Consider the following 22,486-nt stretch of genomic DNA (forward strand, 5'->3'; position numbering starts at 1 on the left):
TGAGTGCACCTGGGTAGCCATCAAAGTCAACTTATTTTCAAGAGTTGTGTGAAATTATTTTCATGCTTACATTATAAAAATGTAATTTATTGATATGAAAGTGTATAAAAAAAAATATATAAATTTATCATTTCCATATGATCCCTTTACACTTTTTTGAATTCTTAACTTTCTCCTTCAAAGAAATGACAGTGGGTGGGAAACTGTGTAATCTCATAATGTTGTGGTGACAACAGGCACTCTTTCTGCAGGTAACTTTAACATGGGGGCATCCTCTGCATCCTCTTCACTGTGGGTAGTGAAGGTGGTGGTGGTGGTGGTGGTGGTGGGGTTGTGTATTGGGGCGTCTAGACAGGCCGATGCTCTGATAGATAATGTCATTAGGCTGGTTTCACCTGAAGGAGCTGGTTTATGCGTGTGGAGAGAGCCCCGTGTATAGGCAGGCAGTTAACAACCAGTCAGCACCACAAGCCCAAGTCAGCCTTGAATGGGACAGGAGGGGTCAGAGAATGAAGACCTGCACCGTCCTCTCAACATCCACATCCAGCCAAAAGCCACTGGTGTCACCATTCATGGACCTGTCTCTGCCTGTATCGTGCTACATTAACTATCAGCAGCACTGCAGGGCATTAACATAGAGGGGGATAAAGTCAAACCACAATTCCCCCGCTGGTTTCCACTAACATTAAGCAACTTGAATGGAGGAGAGTGTCACGTCTCTATTCTAGCAGAGGCACACTACTTCCACTTTATAATTGTGTTCTCGTGTCTACATGCTGCATACAATGCCTTTTGTAGGCGCAGCTCTTTTACACCCAAGCATCTTTTGTTTCTGCGTAACTGTATGGATAACAGGTTAAACACCAAAACCACATGTGATGTGTGAGGGACTGTTAAAAGCAATGTGTGAAGCACAGAGATGGTTTTACAGTCTGCAAGACAGCATGGCCACTCTGTAGCATCAGCAGTTAAGTGGACATAAAGTGGTGCAACGGAGTCTCCTCTGTGAAAGTATTGACGAGCTTGTTTCAGGCTCTTGTGCGGGGTCGATGTGGAGTAAAAAAGAAAAACATTTGGCTCGTAATGATGCACTTAAAGATGCAGAGACCTCTGCCCGATCATTTACTTGTGTTAAGTGCCCCGACGCAGAGCTCCCCCAGCACTCCCCCCTCTGTGAAACCTGGTGGCGCAACATTGGCCTTGAGGAAGAAGTGTGTTTTTATCCTCCTTATGTGAAACAGATTGTTGCAGAGGAGATATCAGTCACGGTCAGTCTCCTCTGGACCTGCGAGGGGATCCACCTTAAACTACCTCACGGGGGAGGAGGGGGGGGGGGACTTCACAGCTTTTGGGCTGTTTGGGAGTAAGATGAGAAACAAAGAGATAAATTCTCTCTGGATCACCTCAGAGCATGTCAGCGTCAGAGCAGAGGTGTACGTTTCAGCAGCGGCGGTGTCGATCCCATTACGCAGCGGGTCTGGGGGTGACAGGTGTGACCGCTAAGGGCCTCGGTACGCCGCCGGGGGCTAAAGGCCAGGGACAGAGAGCGCTGCCTTATGTAACAGCCGGCCAGGGGGCGACTTGGACTGGATGCTGCATGAGGGAGGTCGTCTGGAGAAGACTGATAGGAGCTGCTCCGTGGTGGATTTTTATTTGAGGCCCAAATATACAATATGAATGTAGCTCGTGAATGCCCACAGGTGAAAGCAGGAGTGTTACAACATGACTAATCAGAGATATCCTATGTCAAACACCTGATCCCTGCTGCTCACGCAGAATCACCGTCCCCAGTGTCTGATCCCTCTGCGGCCTTTCCTCCCTTCGTCTATTCTCCCCGATCACCTTCGGCAGAGATGTTTCACCTCCCAGGTGTCAGCCTTTGGCCATTTGCTTTAACTGCACAGATCCTCTTGCGCTCAACAGTTAACAGCTGCCAATATACAGCCCGGGCCCGGGGATCAGACGGCTCTCTAGAAGCCCAATAAAAGGCCCCCCGGAGTGGACTGACGAGAAATCTCACACCTTTCGCTCACATTAGCCATGCAGCATGCCCTTTTGATGCTTAATTGGCCACTTTGAGGGGTTTGTGGAGACAGCAAGCCCACGGCTGGAAAAAAACATGATGACACAGGGGACTGAACAATAATCAGATAGCAGGAGAAATGCCTTCACCTGACGACAGGTTCCGTAGGATTTTACTTTACATGCTTTTAGATGCTGTCTTATGATTAATAAAGCATTTTCTTCATCGTGTGACATACAAATTCAATAATTTACATACAAACTAACAATACCAAAGCACGATGGTGTATTTTCTCAACCGGAAGAAATAAGTAATGAGTCAGATTGTATTAAGCTAAATGTTAATTCATTCATTTTCTTTACTGGTTGCGGAAATTATAAAAAAAAATAAAAAAAAACCTCTTAAATGTGAAAAGATGAGAAAAGAAATCGTCCGTCTTTGGCTTCCCTGTCCTAAATCCATGGTGACCATGATCTCCGATGCACTAACTCAGGGGCCGCCAGCTCACATTTGGTCCACCACATAAGAAAACAAACCTCAGATCTATAGCTTGCCTGGCAAAGGGGGCAAATGACAACTTCACAGCACTTCATAAGAAACTGCTGGAAGTTGCTAATGAAGACTAATGACTTCCCTCGTGTCGGAGACTTCACACCACAGTGTACAAGCCCTTTGACCACTAAATCAGTGTGGTCAGCAGGGTGGTCTTCCGGCTGCAGGACTGCAGACTCTCCGCAGCCCCGGACGGAGGCGTGGTGACCAGGAAGAAGATACTTTCTAATGTTTTAGATTTCAGTTTTCGGTTTGGTGATAGAGAGATGGGTGCTAATCAGAACTGAGGATCTAAGGACGTATTATGTACTGACTATGAAGCTCCACGAGGCAAATTTGTGACTTTGTACTTTAAATAAAACTAATTTGATTTCATTTTCAGCTGCAGAATTTTTAAGTCAATTTATTTCAAAGTTATCTAATCATGAAAGAAAATACAAATGTTCAATTTATTAGCAGCCAAAAGGAAATGAGGATCCAACAAATGGCTGTTGATAATCAAATAATGTATTTTTAGTCTGATTGGGAACACACGCACGCACAGAATACACTTTATGGCCAAAAAAACCATTAGTTGTCACAGTAATTTGTGGGTCTGACTGATGACAGAACGTACTGCTGGATGAAGATCCTTTCAAGTTTGTGCATTTAAAGTCGATGCTCTCTTGTCGAGTGTCTTGTACTCAAACTGGGCTGGTGCTCACCAGTAAACAGTACTTTTCTTGCACGGCAGCGCTTCTCACAGGCTGCTGGTCCTTCTTTTACATATCAATTTTATCTGAATGATTCATAACGGCCCCATATGAACTGCATTACCCAGAGGGCACTACGTGACGCTCACCTGTTCTCATTCTCGTTTGCCAGACTGGATGTGGTCCAGAGTTCAAATGAGAAAGCGGCCAAAATTGCCACTTGGTCAGCCGAATACGACTTCCTGTAACCGTTTCAAATTTAAAGCCTTCTTTTCAAATTAAAAGCCCTTTAGCATTTCATACATGTTTCAGTCTGTCGTGTAACCGTAATACTGGAAACAGTTGTCCCCTTGATTAGAAAATATTGTTGCGCGCATGAGCAATATCCTAGTATGTTTTATTCACTGTGATCATTGAGAGTGTAAAACTTGATGATTTGCTGATACAAGAGGAGTACTGGCCCTTTTTTACTTCAAGTATTGGTTGCAAAAGTTTATGTTGCCATCTTGGCCTGTTTCCCCAATAAGACTTTTACCTGTTGAAATAAAGACAAACGAAAGGAATACATGTAGGAGGTCTGCAAAAAAGGCCAGAGGCCGCTCATGGACAGGGTGAATTGTGGGCCTTCAGCGCTTTCTGGAAACGCAGCAAGAGCTGTGAAGTTCGCACATTTGGATTAAGCCAATGAAGAATGATGTATTACAACTGTAAGCTCTCTGGGAAGTGATATGTTGAACGACAAAACTGAAAGCAATCAGGTCATGCAACAGAGTCTAAACAGGATGTACGCACTTTTGCTTGTTTATATCTACAAATAATTGTTGAGCAACGCGTGTCCATGCAATAAACCATGTAATAGTTATGGCAGTCACAGGTGGCATCGTAACTGGGCCGTCAGGTATTTGACCGTTTTTCTCCCAAAGCCCGGGAGGCCCGAGCTCGACAGACAAAACCGCTCGTATCTGGCGCAAGGACTCCTGCGGATAACAAGCAGCACACACAACTAGTGTTTGTTTCTCAAATATATTTTTGGTTTGACATCTATAATGCATTCAGTCCAGACATAGAGAACAGTTCCACTCCAGCAGCCCGTGCCGGGCCGAGCTAAAGCCTTTCCCCATGTCACCTCTTTAGCCGTGGTACATTCCAAGAAGCTCAGCAGAACAATAGAAAATGATCTTACACCAAAAAGAAAGAAATTAAAATACAAAAGTGTTTCATTTAATCGAGGGCGATAGTTTTACAATTATTCATTTGTGTCCTTTTTTAAAAATCATTTTCAGAAAGCTCTCGAGAAACATAATCAGTAAATCTTTCTTTTTTTTTTTTTTTTTATAGAAAACAATCTGTAAAAAACATTCTGTTGTCTTCCTCTGAGTTAAACTAGAATTGTGACAAATTTACCAAAACTGTTTCAGTGGAAAGGCATCGGTATTACAAAGTCTTCCTCAGCATGCATTTCAACTCGACTGAACTCGAGAAACGACCACGTCCGTTAGCGGTGACTCGCTTCCTCAGTTGATTGGAATTGAATTGAATTGACCCCCCCCCCCCCCCACCTCCCTCGCCTTTATGTTTACACTCTCACACACATGCACACTCTTCTTCAGTTTAATGCCCAACCCATTAAAGCCAAACCTTTTGGAAAGATATCTGGATTATGATATGTACAAAAGTTAATTTGTAATAACTGAAAACCCTTTTTTTTTTTTTCTCATTTCATTCAGATCAGTGCTGGTGGCAGGACGTCTTCCTGGTAAGAGCTGTTCGTCTTAGCTACAAATGCACAAAAAAAAGAAAAGAAAAATGTATAGGACAAAATATTACAAGAAATACAGTCAGTACAAAAATAGCACAAAGTTAAGTGCAAAATGAAAAACATCCCAAATGTTAAGTGTAAACATTTCCAATCTGCTACAGGTTATGAGGCCGTGTGGCCCGTTGGCTCCACGGACGAACCTCGAGTGCGGCCGATTGTCCTCATTTTCATCTTTGTGTTCCTTGAACTAGGTCGTGTACCGATGCGATGCGTCTCGGAGATGAGGATCTCATGCCAAAGTAAACTATCAAAGTGGAGGACAGCAGGCGCATGCTGCCGAGCGACGATCCAGACTGAGGCACCTCAGATTGGCGAGTTCAAAACGAGCCTTGAGCTGCAGCTCGGAGACATAGTTAGCAACACAACATAGAAAAGATGCATAAACACGGGACTGGTTGGCTTTTAAAGGCTAGGAGTCTTTTTTTCTTTTCTTTTTTTAGCCATATCCAGTGTACAGTCGGGTGCAGGAGAGCTCCATGAAGCTGATGAGTGATATGCATAAATGGCACATTACAGACATGCTGTGAGACTAAAGCCATCATCGTCTGTCGTCACCGACGACGACCAGAGCGACGCTGTGGAATGACGGCCGATGAGAATAGTGCATTTTTTTTAATTTCTTTTTTGTAATGCACGTGAGGGAATAAAAGCATCAACACAGACGGCTGCGGTGGCGCGCGGGGGGGGGGGGGGGGGGGGGGGGTTTGGCAGAGTTCAGGGGTCAGCGTGCACGCGAGGCCCTCAGAGGCTCAGATGTCCATGTAATCGTCCTCCTCGTCCGACTCGCTCTCCAGAGACGACTCCTGGCTGGACGTCTCCTGCACCTCCAGCGCCGGCTGGCTCAGAGTGTCCTTTTTGACTGTGGCCGCAGACTGGGACGACAGGATGACGTTCTGTACGGGAGCAGACAGCAGGGGGCACTGTTGAGTGTTAGACTGGGCAGAGCCGTGCGAGTGGTTACAGTGCACATATTCTGAGGCTGAGTTCATACCTTAAGTCTTTGTTTGGTTTCCTCTGAGATGCTGCCTTTGGGAGAGAGGAGCGTGGGTGTCGGAGGCGTTACTGTGATCTCTGGTGGGAACTTGGTGACGGTGGAAGGGATGAAAAGCTTTGGCATGTTGGGTGGGACTCGGGAGCGGATTCGGCTGGGGTCCGGAAGCTTCGACTGCTCGCTGCTGGCATACTGCTGCTGGTCTGAGAGAGAGAGAGAGAGAGAGAGGATGTTTTTCATTATCAGAACCTTTCAAAAGGCAAATAAAGTCATTCAAATTCTGATCGGTGTACTTTCTGTTGAATCTCGTTGTTTGATTTGAAGGCTCTGACCTGGGCAAGGCTGCGTGGTGCTACATGTGGCAGTTTCCTCCTGGAACCAGCCTGCTGCTGATTCTTGCCCCTGGGATACAGTGGCCAGTTTCATCTGCTGACAAAGGTGTGACTCCTGCTGTCGGTACAAAAGTCCCTCCGTGGCCTCCTGCCGCTCCTCTGTGGGTAAAAATAACACATTAGTTATTAATTTAGATCTTCAAATATTTGGCAACCTCATAATAACCGTGACGCAATTCTTTACGAATAACAGAAACTGGAACTGTAATCAGACGTGTTGCTCAACAAAGACAATTTCAGCAACATCATCTTTTAAAATTTGAAATTAAGCTTACGTCAGCATTTATTTGGAAATAAACAAACACTGGCTGTTTAACTCGTGTTAATTAGTGACAACAAACCAGGACATGTCAGATGAAATGAACACTTCGTTCATGAAAAGCTTTTATCTTCTGTATCCGGATGTTGAGGCGACACGCAGAAAAGTGTTATTGACCACATTCACTTTATAAGTACATATTGAGTAGAGATGTCAGTATTTTGATGTACAAATACAATAAAAGCATTTATTTTATGTTGGCTTTTATTGTCCAACCGACAAGTTGACAGATCATCTTCCATTTGGGGACATTAAAAGGTATATGTAACATTTCCACCCTAAAATGCCTAAAAACCACTGGACCTATGTTATATATTGTGTTGCGTTGAGTACTATTATTCCCCAATGTTTCCAACATGTTGAAACCCAGAGAAACCCTTCATTTTAATCAAAGGTAGCAGTCCGTTTCATTGGTTCACCTGTCAGTGACGTCAAATCCATTTTCCCCGCTCGACTTGCTCCAACTTCAGAGGAAACACGAGACCCAGCAGGAGGGACGGGGAGAGAGCAACCACTGCTAACTGCTGAACTAAAGATCAATTCTCATCGGCAATTGTGGTTGTTCGACAATGAAGACAACGATTCCATAATTTTTCATTGACGTAATCATAACTCGGACTATTGTTATTGCTATAATTAAGAGATCCCCAGCAACAGAAATGACATACTGTGCGTTTAAATCCACGTCTATTTGACAAGTATTAGTAATGACGGCATGGGAACATTTGTAAAACTCCCCCTGCAGCTCAGACTGACACAAATATGAAAACAAAAATGATCTAATCCTCTTTAAGACTCCTCTCGTAATGTTGCCAAGGAAACCATTACATAATTCACATCGGTGCAGTGTTGCTAACCTGTGTGTGTGCGTGCCAACGAATGTGTGTGCAAACACAGTTTTGTCTTTAAATGTCATCCAACTTCAAGAAGATGTAATAGATGCACGTAATATGCAGCTACTGGTCACAAACACCTTCAGTATTTATTGATATATAATCAATGTGTGTGTAACAGTAGAAAATGTGTTTTTCCTCCACTTATTGACATAAAGCTGCAGGTTTCCGACGGTTACGTGACCTTTAATGAGTCAAGCTGAACTCAAATGGACTCTGAAATAAAACTGAGCTCTGAGAAGGTAACTGTGAAACAGCATTGTCGGTTTCGACGTCAAAACAAGATGTTACAGAGAGGTCTGATGAATTATGATTCAAAATGTTTCGATTTGGTTTGAAGCGCAACATTTTGACTCACAAATATCTTCATGCAAGATTTTGGTCAAAACTTCACAGTAAAATTAAAGCAAAACCAGAAATGCAAAACAAAGTTAGTGAATAGAGCTTAGAGTATTGTCCCTTAATAATTATATATATATTTGAGCTCTGTTTGCAGAGAACAGAAAGTATGTAAAAAAAAAAGAAGCTAAAATTGAAATGTAAATGTTCCACAATAAAAAAATTAACATATAGTTATTTGGCACAAAACAACCAACCTGACACGTTTGAGAAGTCGTCCCTGGAAACAGGAGAAAGGGAACTTTCAAAAAAATTTGTGGCACGTGATTGGATGAGCCATCTGTCTATCACTCGCAACAACGAGCCGCACTCGGAGGATAGTTAGCTGCAGTCGTCGTAAGGAAATTTCGCCGATATAACTGATACTACAGCAGCATATACGCAAACCTCTTTAAAAGGCAGACACTGTTATTTGAAACAGTCACTTCTCGCTGTCATCGCACATGAAACCACGTCTGCAGCTGAAAGTAAGTTCTCATAAGTTGCCGAGTGGTCTGAACCAAAGGGGATCGGACACAAGCACGTAGCTTCAAACATGAGTTGGATGGATTCTCGTATGATCTCAAAAATATAGCTGCTTCGTAAGGTAACAGACAGACAGCAATGAATACGAATTTGTATTGACCTCTGTAGTGTCTTTATCTCTTTATTTCCTTATTTCAGTCACTGCATTAGTGGACGGGAAACGTAAAATGTCAATATAAGTCATTATATTTTGTATTGGAGCTTTTAGTGGCCATGGCGAGTCTATGCGAGTGTCTCTGTGTGTTTTCCGGTTTACTCAAAGACTTGATTTAGGTTAATGGTCAGCATTTAAACTGGCTGTAAGTGTGAATGAGAGTGTGAAATGTACTCTTGTCCTGTGATTGACTGGTAACCTGATCAGGATGTTCGGCCAACATCAGCTTGAATATATCTAATAGATGAATGTTCAGTCATATATGTTAATATATTTTGGAAAAATGTCTCTGAGTGCTTTCTGTGTTTAAGTACATTGAATAAGTGACGGGTAATCTTAGTACAGCACCCATGTCTATTAATCTACACGTGTAAAAAAAGATGGATGGGCTGGTCTTTAAATGTAATTAATTGTCACTTGGTTAAAAGGATCTGCTTGATTTGAGGTCGTTTCAGAGTAAAGTCAGCAGAATACAATATTTCTTTGTGTCTTAAATGTCAACAGTAACAACTGTGTGTAGTTTGTTACCAGCAAGACATCAGCAGATATCAAACAGGTTCAATTAAGGTTAAGTTTCAAAGACTGCAGTTAAAAAAACAACAACATGACTGAGACAAGGAGGAGCCATCTGAATGGAATAGCTCCACTTAGTGAGAGCTTATGTGACAGAAATGAAGTGAGAGCTACCTCAACGACATGAGGATTGTCTCCAAATTCCCTCAAATTATTATTCAAACTAAGTAATAGTTAAATATAATAACAAGAAAGAGGTTAAAATATGAAGAAGAATGCACCATCAAACTCGTGTGCGTATTGCATATTCAAGCTGACAGTTTGACTTAATATTCTCTTTAAATATTTTTCTCAGTTATCAAGGGAATTCATGCTGGAAACACGGGGTGAAGGCATTATGTTCAAAGATATTAAACATGAGATAAACTGAATATTCATGATGAGATCAGCGATGATTTAGCCAAACCGCTCCAGAAGCTCATGTGGGCAGAAAAAGAGACACAATCTGGAGGCCACTGATTTCTAAAACTATTGCTGGGGGATTGACAATACCCAAAAGGCAAAAAAAATAAAATAATAATAATTCTAACCAGGCCAGAGTCTGCTGTTATGTAACAGATCTGTGGAAGTCCACATGCTCCCCCTGCTGGCCACACGGACTGGAGTACATTCAGATGTTTACAAGCTCCAGCAGCAAAAAAAAAAAAAGAAAAAAAAAAGAGCATTTAATTTCTATAATCCTTACAGCAGAGGCTGCAATAACATCTGTGTAAATGTATGTTTCACTGTGACAAACATCTGTAGTGGTGAGATACACAGAGAGGAGGCCACTGTACCTGTGTGTGGTAGGAAGGCCATGGCTGCAACCGAGTGGCTGGCTGCTCTCCTGTGCTGAGGCTGTTCGTGGAAGCCTGAGGTCGGAGGTCGGGACAGCTTGCTCAGGGGCTCGTACACCACTTTGGCTTGCCCGTCTTGGGTGGACAGCGGGTGGCAGGTGGAGTGGCTGAGCAGGACGGGCGTCGGCAGGGAGGCGGGGAAGAAGATGTCTCGGTGCTCCTTTGTGTACTTAGGTGTGGTCGGGGCATCGCTTGCAGACTGTTGGCGACAGAAGAAGAGCAGTTGCCATGAGGAGGTGGGACTGACCTCGAGGGTCCACCTGCAACGCTAACCATCCCCTGCTCCGGTACATTTCTGAGAACTGTACATCCTCTTCCCTTGAGACAAATACGAAGCGAGACTCGGTGCCGGAGAGCGAGCAACAGTCGATACCGCAGCACTTTTCAAATAACACACGTCAGCAATATTAGAGTCGGCTCTTTCACAAAAGAAGTAATGGTATCCTTTAGAGTTGCGACGTCGTCCCTCAGGGGTTCGGAGGCTTACGGTACTCGTTACTGGACTCTGTTCTGGGTGCTGGTGAGGAGCTCAGCTTTACAACACACCGCACCACATCCCTCTGAGCCACTTTCCTGGGTGTCCTTTTGAGGACCACTTATAAACACAAGAGCTGCACAAACAACCTGTGACAACAGCCGCCCTGCTCCCACAGCCGCTGTCATGGCAACACAGAGGAGCACAGTTAAAAGACAAGAATACACCTTCCCTACTTTTCAATTGAACATGGATGAAAAGTTGGATGATAACTGGTCTTTCTGGGCATATAAATCCAGACCAGTTCATCTACAAGATCCTCAGTATGAACTGAAGCAGAATTTAACAAGCTGAACAAATAAGGAATTTTACATTCGCTGAGAGGCTACATAGACTTTTACTGCATTAATTATGCAGGCATTGTGAAAAGTAAATATGACTCTACAGAGTGTTTCAATGTCAGTTAAATTGTACAATTAAATGTACCTCAGTGTTGTAAGATATCAAAAGCCTAGAGGCGGCACTCAGGGCCACAGCACATATATACTGTCATCACAAGCTGCCTTTTGACACATGCAGTATGTTAGCACAAGATACTTTGGCAATAACAGAGCTCTCATGTAATTTTTTCTGCAGCTGTCTGCTGGGAGATGAAGCCAAATTGTGCTCTGAATCAAAGCAGCGTGAGATGAAGCTCCCTGCGGGATTCACACAGCAGAGCACGAGCAAATCAAACAAACAGAGTAGCCTTCCAAAACGTTAGACCGCAATAGATCCTTCAGCCTAACGCAAAGCGCCACAGCAGCTTCAAACGGGAACTATCTCCAACAGCCAGCTTTGATGATTCATATCTCATGAATCAAACATCACCAACAAAGACATCACCAAGTCAGCTGGACTGTACGCATCATAAAAACACTGTACCTGAGAAAATAGCAGCACATTGCATTCAGCCAGCACGGAGATTCCTCGAGTGTTGCTGTGTGGTGAGACTGCCGGCCAAACAGACGTCCAACCATGTGAACTGAAAGATGGTTCTTTGCAATTATCGAGATTGGGCTTTAAATCAGATTAGAGCAGCCGTAGATGTGGTGTACAGGTTTGGTCATCTTTCCAGCACAACTGAAAGCCCGGCCAGCCAAACATTTTAATTAAATTGCCTGCTGAAAAGGGAGTGACACTGGAGCTCCGCTGTGAAGCAAATACCCTGATCCATCGAGTAAAACCTTTATATTCTGCTGAAATACAGGACCGGAGTGTTTTTTAATGAAGCAGTCTCTCCAAGAACTAAAGCATCTATCCCACATCGAGGAGTGTAAAAAACTAAAACTTTCAATGTGTGACAGTAGGATTTGTACTTGTCTCCTGATATGGCATCTCGCAGAGAACAAACAATACACCGAGCACAACACGGCTGATTTTCCAGCTCAGCAGCTCTATATGAGCACATCTCTCCCCGCACTTGTGGGGGCTTGAAGGAAAAGTGTGAATCTGTAAGGAGCAGCCAAGAATGTCTTAACGTCCCCGAGCTGAGGTCTCCGTTACTCACCGAATACAAGTGCCAACCACGATGTGAGCTGGTGGCCCCATAATTACACATAAACAGCAGTTACAAACGACGCCAGAATGAGCTTTCATGCAGAGGCACCCTTCCTGTTCACATGTCGGGCATACAAGAACACTACCCACCACGTGCAGGTTCATCATCATTAGTGCGAACAATTCAAAATATACCTGACGATTATAAGGACCTGATTGTGTATCATTAAGACTTCATGTACAAGCTTTTACTTGTACTCAAATTAAAACAATTGTATTTTCTGGTTCGTATGCCTCAACCATAACAATTACAAAATTAAAACCGCAAGCAGTGATATGTGGGCCCTCGCACGGTGGGGAGCCTGCGGGTCGGGGCGGGGCGGGACTGTTATCAAAGATGTAATGTTTGAGGAAGATCGGAATATGTACATAAAAGTTACAATCACTTGTAGTTTCATGACGAGATGCTCAAAATGGCCGCCACGCCACGGGCACACCGATCGACGAAAACAAATTCATGATGCAAAGACACTTTTTTGTACATCTTGATGTGATACACATATCCAAAAATGTTGCTGCATGTACAGTGGTGAAAAAGTGTTTGCCCCCTTCCTGATTTCTTTTTTTTTTTTGCATGTTTGTCACTTAAATGTTTCAGATCATCAAACAAATTTAAATATTAGTCAAAAATAACACAAGTAAACACAAAATGCAGTTTTTAAATGAAGGTTTTTATTATTAAGGGAGAAAAAAAAAAAATCCAAACCCACACAGGGCCATGTGGGTTTGTATTTTTCTTCTCCCTTAATAATAAAAACCTTCATTTAAAAACTGCCTTTTGTGCTTACTTGTGTTATCTTTGACTAATATTTAAATTTGTTTGATGATCTGAAACATTTAAGTGACAAACATGCAAAAAAATAAGAAATCAGGACGGGGGGGGGGCAAACACTTTTTCACACCACCGTAGGTGAAACTAGATGCTGGGGCTGCAGTTTATGCAAGCCATTTGGCCACACCCACTCGCAAAACACATCAGATGTGTCGTCTCACCACGCCGAATGCATGTGCCACTTTTCATGAGGTACCAAGCATCCTTTGACCGTAAAAATCGACTTCCTGTGTCACAGCGAAAAAAATCTAACTTTGCCGCATCGCAATGGCGACGCCCTTTGACAAAATCGAACGGAATTCTCAATATATCATCAACCACATGTTTAGGCTATTCTCACCCGAATTTAGGTTTATGTGATCAACCAGCTCGACGTAGCAGGTGAAAGTATGAAAACAAATTAGAAAACAAATTCTTAACAACTTTTAATTCCAAACATGTTAATAGTGCACAGGAAAAATTTCAAGTCAGTCTGACAAAATCCCTAGGAGTTGGTTAAAGTACGCCATGTGCGACTCGCCAAAAATGGTGGCTAAATTCAAAATGGTGGACTTCCTGTTGAGTTGACGTAATGGTATAATGGAACTTTTTTGTACGTCTTGGTGTGATACACATGTCCACCAAAATTCGTGCATGTATGGAAAATGTTACTGCCGGGGCATCTCTTTAGGTGGTGCGAGCGAGCCATTTGGCCACGCCCACTCGCGACTCCACTAGAATACGAAATTTTTCGCCGGGAGACGCGTGTATCAACTTTCATGAGTTTTTGAATACGATAAAGCCTCCATAAAGGCAATTCATTTGTAAGAACAAGGACCGAAAATAAAATTAATTCCTTGTATAACAATAGGGCTTTCACACCATTGGTGCTCGGGCCCTAATAATTTAGGAATATAAATGTAATATAATTTAGGAATATAAACTCTTCTATTCAAGTGTTTTTAACATTTAGCTGACTCTGCAGAGAGTAATCTGTTCTGAAACTGTTTTAATAATATTTAGTTGATTTTAGGGTAAAGCATGATTGCTTGGGAATATAAATTAATTTGAAAAAATATAAGACACCATACTTAAAACAACTGCTAAAGTCACAGAGCATACAGTAAGATATTATCAAGTTTTACATATGTAAATAAAAACAGAACTGATGTCAAAATATGCCCGTGCAATGTTTAAGTATAAGACTTTAATATCGACCCGGTTTTCACACATTTCAGTAATATGACTTGTAGCTCCGTGCCACCATCATCGCTATGTCAAATGCTGCGTGAAAATTGGACAAACCAATGAAAAGACCAATACAAACAAAAGTGACAACAAAAACAATCACGGAGAAAATAAGATGGTGTGATCACTGAACTAGGAAAACAAATTTATTTTGCCCACAACAACTTCTCATGAGCCTGAGGTTCAGGGAACATCTCCGTGACAACAGGATGTGGGCAGAAGAGACCCTTGATGACTGTGTGGGCAGGAGAAGGATGAGAGGCAGGACGAGACACCGACACAGAATGAGGCAGAGACACTACTGATTCAATGAGTAATGTGAATGCTGGGGACGTATGTATTTAATGTGTTTAGATACTTCCTTCTGTCACTTTGCCTTGAAAATCATATACATGTTGTCCGTGAAAATTAGCAACATGCATACCACTGCTAAGCTGGAAATGATGATAAGTTTGGCAACTACTGAGTGAGGACACTAAATTTAGTTCTGGCAGGCTGAAGCAGGACAGACTTGAAATCTGGGATTTACCAAGTTAGTCATCAGTTTAGCACACTTTACTATAGATGCTGCATATTTATCCCCACATACAACACATAACATATATCCCTAAACTTGCTATTGTGGGCTAAATAACAGAAAAGTAAAAACAGCATTTAACTCTTTTGGTTTTGCAGATGGGTGGGATGTACACCAGGACAACTCCGATAGAAGGTTTTAGCTTTGCTGGGAAAGCAAAGTGTGCTGCAGACAAGCGTGAAATACTGAGTGTGTCAGTTAAGTACCAAGATGGCTGAAGTTTATCAGAAATTATACGCTTGATTACACTATTTCCTAGCGTAATAAAAAATTTCATGGCGAGACATTTTTTTTCTTTAGAAAAAATGTTTGTTAAGTCTTTAAAATCCTGCCCACCTCCTGCTGTGATAAACTTTTTTTTTTGAAGAATGTCTTAAAGGTCAAATATAAATTCAGATTTCCATTCTTTTTTGGGATTATAAAGCAGGTCTCGGGGCTATACAAATACCGTGAAAGTGTGAAAATACTCCACGTAGAAATGCACACAGCCCATATTCAGCAACTATGCTATTTGAACATCCTCAAGTTTGTGATGTCACAAACTTAGGGTCATGTAATATGTTCAAACTCACAGCCCACTGTCCAACCTTTTATGTGGCAGAAAACAGAGCGATCTTTCTGTTATGAGTCTAGCAAGCTTTAAGACCGAAGAAAACCTGTGGTCGGCCTGGGCGTGTGCCACTTCGAAAAGACTCAGCCAATCAGAAGAGGGGGTCATTGATATCAATATAATTTGAAGACTTAAGCAAAAAAAAAAAAACAGCCTGCGCTTGAATGCTGAAGAGAGGCAATGTAAAACTATATTTAGATGAATGTTGGTGCTTTAAACCACAAAATATCTTCTTAGGGGATATCAAGACCACATAAAACACCAGAAAAGTGTAAAATATAGGACCTTTAAATTATCAGTGATCTACATTGCAAGGCCAATGGCATCCACTTGGGCAAAGATGGAAGAAACAAATAGGTAGTGTAACCCAGAAAAATGCAGAGTATAGCTAATTGCACACCACAGAATGAGCTACGATGCACAGGGAAGAGAAACTGTAGAAGTAGAAGAAAGACGGCAGATGAACATATTGAGTTATACAGCTTTACCTGTCTTTGGGCAGATGTGGCCAACTGTATCTGGCAGAACTTCACAGCTTGGTCCAGAGCTACATCCTCGTCAACCTGTGAGAGGAGAACAGGCGGAGTGAGAACATTATTAGGGCAGAACAACGTGTTGGATCTACAGATGCTAATATTCCACAGCTTCAAGTTCTTCACACATCCAGGAAGTATAATCGCCTCAGAAAACACCAGAACAATAAATTTACTACGGCAATTTCTGAGGTGACCTGTCCTCAATACATAAGATTTCAATTACTCCCTACGCACCAATGCCAAACCAACAGCAAGTTAATCTGAGTCCGTTTCAGAGCATGTAGGATTTCTTCTGCCTCTGATCATTAGCACAAGTAAAGAAAGGTCCACATTAAGGCCCAGTTCAGCTGCTGACTGTGTGGGAGTTGGCGAACTTAGCTACAGCACAACACTACACACTTAACAGCTGTGTGAACAAGATTATTGCCATGCTCCCTCCAGCACCATGTCTGCAGCGGTTCAGGGACCTCCGAAGGGAGGGGTTTTACAGCATCCTCATATCGAGTTTTCAAAGTATGCCAATTGTTAAACAGACTGAGTCAAGCTCCAGCGCATCACCGAGGACAACCCTCTGCTTTCATGTCTCGCTCCCTGCAAACATTCCTAGTGAGACCACACACAGTTGCCACTGAAGACTTTGCAGAAATATTATTTGCTATTAGAATGAGGCAACTTTCAACAAGACATCACATTTCCCTAAAATAAAACCCTTCACAATTTTGACTTCAATCGCCTTTTAACATTGATGTTATTATTCCCAAAAATAAATGTATCTGACTGGCTCAGTATCAGGGTACAGATGGAGGAGCTTTAAGGAGTGTCTGGACGACCAACATGGCCTTCCAGAGATCTGCTACACTGTCATTAACAGACTGTGCTTGATAACACCCGAGAGCTGTCATCTGAACCCACTCTGAAGCACTGCCCTGGGATGTGAAATGTGGAAGGGCTGCTCACACGTTGATGCGTAGCAGAGCCTCTTTATAGGCAAACAGCAGCCTTTTATTCTGTACTTGTCAAATTGAAACACTGTATAGTAGGAAATGCTCTGCCAGTCTACATCACACACTTTAGTACGTCTTTGTTTTGCCACCATCGGAGTGAGCTGAAAGAAAATGATCTGACTGCAATATGCAGAAGGTACGACATTAAAATGAACAAGAATGAATGCGTTGCAAGGTACAGATTTAAAGTGCGACTATGCGCAGCTGAGCACTGCAGCAGACTACAAAACCACAAAGCATCTGCAGTTTATGCAAGTACGTACAAAGAAGATGCTTTTGGAAAATTTCCATGCATATGAATTGCATAACTTGTTCGGTGACAGGAAACATGTTGTGGCTGGCTCTGGCTACTTTCTCTTAGGGGTTGTTCAGAGAAAATATTCTCTTTGTTGTTTCTTTAAGAGCACACGAAAAAAAAAAAACTTTGCTCCCTGCAATCAAACAACCTGAAAACCAAAAAACTAAATGCCAGCCTCACCGCTTTCTTATTTCATCTATACAGTTTAAAATTCTCAAACAGCAATCTTCTACTATGAACTAGCAGTGTGTTCACGTAAATAACTAAAAATGTGAATACATATTAATTGCTTGATAGACAGAAGTCCATCATTTTATAATAGTCTTAAAATTAAAAACAAACTTTAGTCTCTGTATTGGCAGCAACACGTTTTTTTTCAGTTCTACTGCCATTAAATTAACAACCAGGTTGACTTGGAAATTAGCAAACAATCAAGTATTTGCATGCGGACCTTGAATCAAAATCTAATCATTGCAATTTAGAAATTGCAGGAATGCAGTTTAAAAATTTGACAAGTTTAATCGAAAACAATAAATCTGCACTGACTGATCCACTGTGGATCCTCAACTACTCGTTTGATTCACATAAAAAAAACACCTCATCTTAAAAATACCCAGCAGAGCTGCATTTCAAGTCACTGACCAGTTTCAGGAGTAACAGGAAAAAGCCCAAAGTCACAGGGGTTTAATGTGGGTTACTGAGAGTAAAAACCACATGTTGAACTAAATTTGTCGGTGCTTGAAACTGAAAGGAGGGAAAGTCCCTTTACTGCAGTGGGCGTTGTGTTTCTAATTCAGTTCGTAGGGGGGGTTTTCCCAAATTTGAATTATTTTTAGGAGTACATATCAAGAATGCATGACTTTGCAAAATATATTCAAATGTGATGCTATCCGTGTGTGCACAGCAGAGGAATCTGTTGGGGCACGTCTTGAAGAGGTTTACCTGTTTTATAAGCATATAAGTCTCTGACATGATCTTCTCAATGCGTCCCAGGTCGTAGGTCATGACTTTCTGGCCTTGCTGCCAAACCCTGTAGGCATCGAGCAAAAGGGTTTTTCCGGACTCCACATCCTCTAGAAGCTTCCTTTTTCTGTTTGGCTTTCGTAGTAGCCCCTGATCAGTCCCGCTGGCTGCCACAGAGACCTTGGGGGCCGCTGCTTGAAGCTGCTGCTGTCTGGAACTGATACTTAGTTCCTCTAGAGACAGCTCTGGTGTCCGGCTGCTGTCAGTCACTTTCTGCTGCGGCTCCATGCCACTCAGAGAGGTCTCAGCCACTGTTTGGTTACCCTGAGAATCTGTGGTATTAGAGGGCTTCCTCCAGTGGCCAGTGTCCATCTCCATGGGTTCCTCTGACCCTGGTTTGTGCCCCTCATTTCCAGCAGTCTCCACCTTCCCAGGGTAGCCCTCCTGAACCTTACTCCCTTTATCTGTAGATGGTGGTAGTGGGGTGAATTGTGCCTGGGAGACTTCCCTGGGCCCTGTGTTAGCGGCACAGGCTCCCTCTGTGAGTCCAGGCTTCTTAGGCAGTGCATGCTTGCTGTCCTCTGAACTGGGCCTGTTGGATGTGTCCGTTGTGGTCATCTCCCCCATGGAGGGCGCAGGCGCTTTGTGAAGCTGCTCAGACACCTGAAAGAGAAGAGAATCTGTCAAAACACCAAGTGGGTGCACGACAGACATCTACAACACTCAGCGGCTCACTACGCTTTGTGTGTTTACATGGTGGATTGTGCCTCCTTACCCCTGTGAGACTGTTCAGATTGTCCTCCAGGACTTTCACATTTAGGAAAAATGCTCTCTTGGCCAAAACCTGGCGATCAACATCCCGTAAATACTTCCTACATGGAAAAGAGGGAAAGATGTCATGGGACAAATATGTAATACATAACAGAAACAGGAATTTTGAATACAAAGTTGGTCCTTACTTTCCCTGGTCAGGGGTTCTCTGCAGCATGAAAGAGACTTTCAGCAGAGTATCGTGATCCTTAAGCTGAGACAGCACCTCCAGCAAAAGAACAATGGATCGGTTCATATGAGATGCAAAACTTCCCGGGCGATCAATCTCATCTACTGGAATACGCCAGATGCCCTGGAGGGGACAAGGAGACACAACAACAAACAAACAAGAATCACAAACATTGTTATTGTTACTAATATTATCATCATTATCATTATTATTATTATTAGCAGTCGTAGTAGCAGACATGCTGCAGTCACGGAACATCTGTCGAAACTGATCAAGGAGGCCAAATGGTCTCGAGGAGGAGGTGCCAGCATGTAACTTGTCAACATCCCAACAATTTCATTAGGGGAAATTCTCAAAAATTCTGTTTTCATCACTGCCCTGTGCTGCTGCTGTGAGTTTTGAAAGGTTTGTGGAGTGTATGAAACATGGAAACAATTAACAGGGAGACATGGAAACACTGGAAGGAAGGAAAGTGCAGGAAAAAGCAAGAGGAATTAATTTGAAAGAAACACATGGCATTCAAAGAAGAAAGCCCTAATGAGGGGATGGAAAGGCTGCAGGAGAGATCTTTCGGACTAGCTGGCCATGTAGGAGGTGGGAGGGAAGGATTGGGGGGCGCGTTCTCTCTGGGTACACATGATAGGCAGCCTCATTAGTGCTCGGTTCTGTCCAAGCCATGTAACAGACCAGCAGACGAGCTGCCAACAAACACTGCCCTCCTTTGCAGAGAGCGTGATGAGATGTTTTTTTGATGGAGGAGCCCACCTTTTTAAGCGAGCACATGTCCTCTCAGCAGGTAAACCGAGGTGAGGTTCTGCACTCTGAAGCCACTGATGCGAGTGCAGATGGTGGCCTAGGAAGCACACAGGCTGCAGCCATAGAGCACATGGCATGGAGTACAGCTAGAGAAAATGTGTGTGAGGCTAAACAAAGATGACCGTATCACCATGGAGCACAACAAATGAGATGGCTCTATCGGCTGCTGCGGTGCTCCTCCTAACAGACTGCTCCGAATTGTCAGATAACATTTTCAAAGCCACTGAAGAGGATCAAAGCAGGAAAGAAAAGCTAAATAAACCTATCAAAACAAAGCATATTCCTAAGGATGTGACTTGCCGCTTTCTAACTGAGAAAGTGTCAAATCTGGTCATCCAAAATAGAACGTAGAGATTCATCCCAGACAATACATATCTTTAGTTTTAAAGCTTTTTTTTTTTTTTTTTTTTTTTATTGTTTTTTTCACAAACCCTAAAACATTAGGGCCATTTTAATCTTTAGTCCATATGGATGGACAAATTCGAACCAATGGAATGAACACAATGCAAATATGGCTCCAATGCCTGTGTTGAAAACAAGAAGATTTATTATTATTATTATTATTATTATTATTATAATATGACGCAATCAGTCAGGGCTTGGGAAGGTTTTAACCTTTCAATGCACAGATTACGAAAAGCCTCCGACAGGAATGGGACAGGTCTGATGAGGGGGTGGCTTCTGCTCACTTAGAAAAGCATCTCTAATGGAGGAGAGTTGTTCTCCATCATAGAAGCATCCAACCATAGTAAATCTGTTTAGGGAAAGCAGAGCCATGGCTTTACACAGATTACTCTGCAGCACAACAGCTAAAGCAGATTTGTAAGACTTTAACTGCAATAATTTTAAGCATCTTTTTTTTTCCCTTTTTTGTGTCAGAAAATATGAGTAGTGCTCGATATCTGGAGCGAGAGCTTTGGCACAGATGTGGCCAATGCATCACGCAAGAATCAGAGATTAAGATGCCCAGCAAACAAGCGATGAACGAGGGATAATACAATGAGAGTCCTTTTCTACAAAAGGAATCTGATCATCTTCAAACTATATTCATGTTTACAAGCACTTCTTGGCTTAGTTGTATAGAGTGGGGAGAAACATTAGACTACAGGATAAAGTTACTATTTCAAGTATTTAAAAACAGCAACATAAAGTGGTGCTTTTGCCTTTTTGTGTGAGAAAAGGGCCCAAAAGAAGATGGACAACAAGGGCTTTCTTAAGTGAAAGCCAAAACAAAATGCTGTCTGTGTGCTGAACAACATATAAAAGAAAACCCTCGACCTGTTGTCTTATCTACTTCATCTACTCATGTCTTAACATGCCATCGATGAAAGGAAAGGGACAGGCCAACAGTATAAACACCAGGAAAGTTGCACAGAGTGTGGCTGTGTATTGTAGCAACCAGCAGTCATCTGCATCTTACCAGTAACTACAGTTTCACTATATTACTATTGTAGACAACTCCAACTTTAGATAGTAAAATGCAGAAAAAAAAATATCCAAGATGGTTGGTTACCTGCTGCTGCTGCTACCAGCATTGGGCAGGTGGTTGGTGTAATTTTATATCTGCCCACATTCTTCTCTATATTAGTGTTCCTATCATGCAGAAATCAAGACTCTGTGGACGAGTACTTAAAGAGCTTTACTTTTCTAGCTCTGTTTGCTTCTACAGAAGAACCACAGATTTAAAAAGACTCCCCTCGAAGCCCTCATGGACATGAATTTGCGCTTCATTTTGTCAAAAGGAAAGAGAGAAAGCAAACTCACCATCACCAAAGAAAGCTACTCCACAGCGCCTGTGCTAGTATTCTTATTCTTTTGGACAGTTTCCTGCTGGCGGTAGCAGCACCAGCAGCCCTGGCAGCGCCTCCACCCTGAAAGAGGCTCACGCTCAGAGAGCAAGGGGTGGGCTGCATTTGGGTGCTAGGGCAGCGAGAGCTGCAGGAGAGCAGAGGAGGGAAGCACGGCTGCACATGGCAAAACAGGAATAGAGAACAAGAATGGCAGCTGCTTTGGCAAGAGGAGAAACAGAGACAGAGTCAGGGCATATAAACTCAGTGTGCCACTGACAGACAAGCTGACTCGTTCCTCTCCTGATTTCAAACCCTGCCATCTCAAAACAAAAACACCCACGCACTCTAGCTCCGCTCTCCCCTGACCCCAGCCTGCTGGAGTCCCCCCCCCCCACCACCACCACCACCCTCCTCCTCTCTTCCTTTCTCTCCCACTATACACAGAGTACAGCCAATCCCTGTAGACCTCCGCCAGCCAATCAGAGGCTAGTGCAGAAACTCCCGCCCATTAGTGCACACCCACACAGTACACACAAAAACAGAGGAGTGAGAGAGCGAGAGAGAGAGAGAGAGAGAGAGAGAGAGAGAGAG

General features: G+C 42.9%; 1 protein-coding gene across 9 annotated transcripts in view; it reads right to left on the reverse strand.

Moving 5' to 3' along the window:
• Window positions 1–4,274: 4,274 nt before the first annotated feature.
• cabin1 (calcineurin binding protein 1) overlaps window positions 4,275–22,486 on the reverse strand; it is a 41,183-nt gene continuing 22,971 nt past the window's right edge. For 6 of the 9 annotated variants that reach the window (XM_069139138.1, XM_069139144.1, XM_069139141.1 and 3 more), the window contains 8 exons: window positions 19,249–19,412; window positions 19,065–19,161; window positions 18,269–18,952; window positions 15,977–16,051; window positions 10,109–10,367; window positions 6,410–6,568; window positions 6,078–6,280; window positions 4,275–6,006 (listed from right to left, as the gene is read on the reverse strand). In XM_069139138.1, coding sequence (XP_068995239.1) covers window positions 5,836–6,006; window positions 6,078–6,280; window positions 6,410–6,568; window positions 10,109–10,367; window positions 15,977–16,051; window positions 18,269–18,952; window positions 19,065–19,161; window positions 19,249–19,412 — 1,812 coding nt within the window. In that variant the 3' untranslated portion in view covers window positions 4,275–5,835. Of the gene's footprint in view, window positions 6,007–6,077; window positions 6,281–6,409; window positions 6,569–9,862; window positions 9,958–10,108; window positions 10,368–15,976; window positions 16,052–18,268; window positions 18,953–19,064; window positions 19,162–19,248; window positions 19,413–22,486 lie in introns of those variants that run through there. The other 3 variants (XM_069139140.1, XM_069139136.1, XM_069139145.1) reach the window with 2 other exon arrangements.

The sequence above is a fragment of the Embiotoca jacksoni genome, unplaced genomic scaffold (genome assembly GCF_022577435.1).
Source record: "Embiotoca jacksoni isolate LCO1_2020_lvr unplaced genomic scaffold, fEmbJac1.0.p SCAF_8, whole genome shotgun sequence".
Classification (NCBI taxonomy): Eukaryota; Metazoa; Chordata; class Actinopteri; family Embiotocidae; genus Embiotoca; species Embiotoca jacksoni.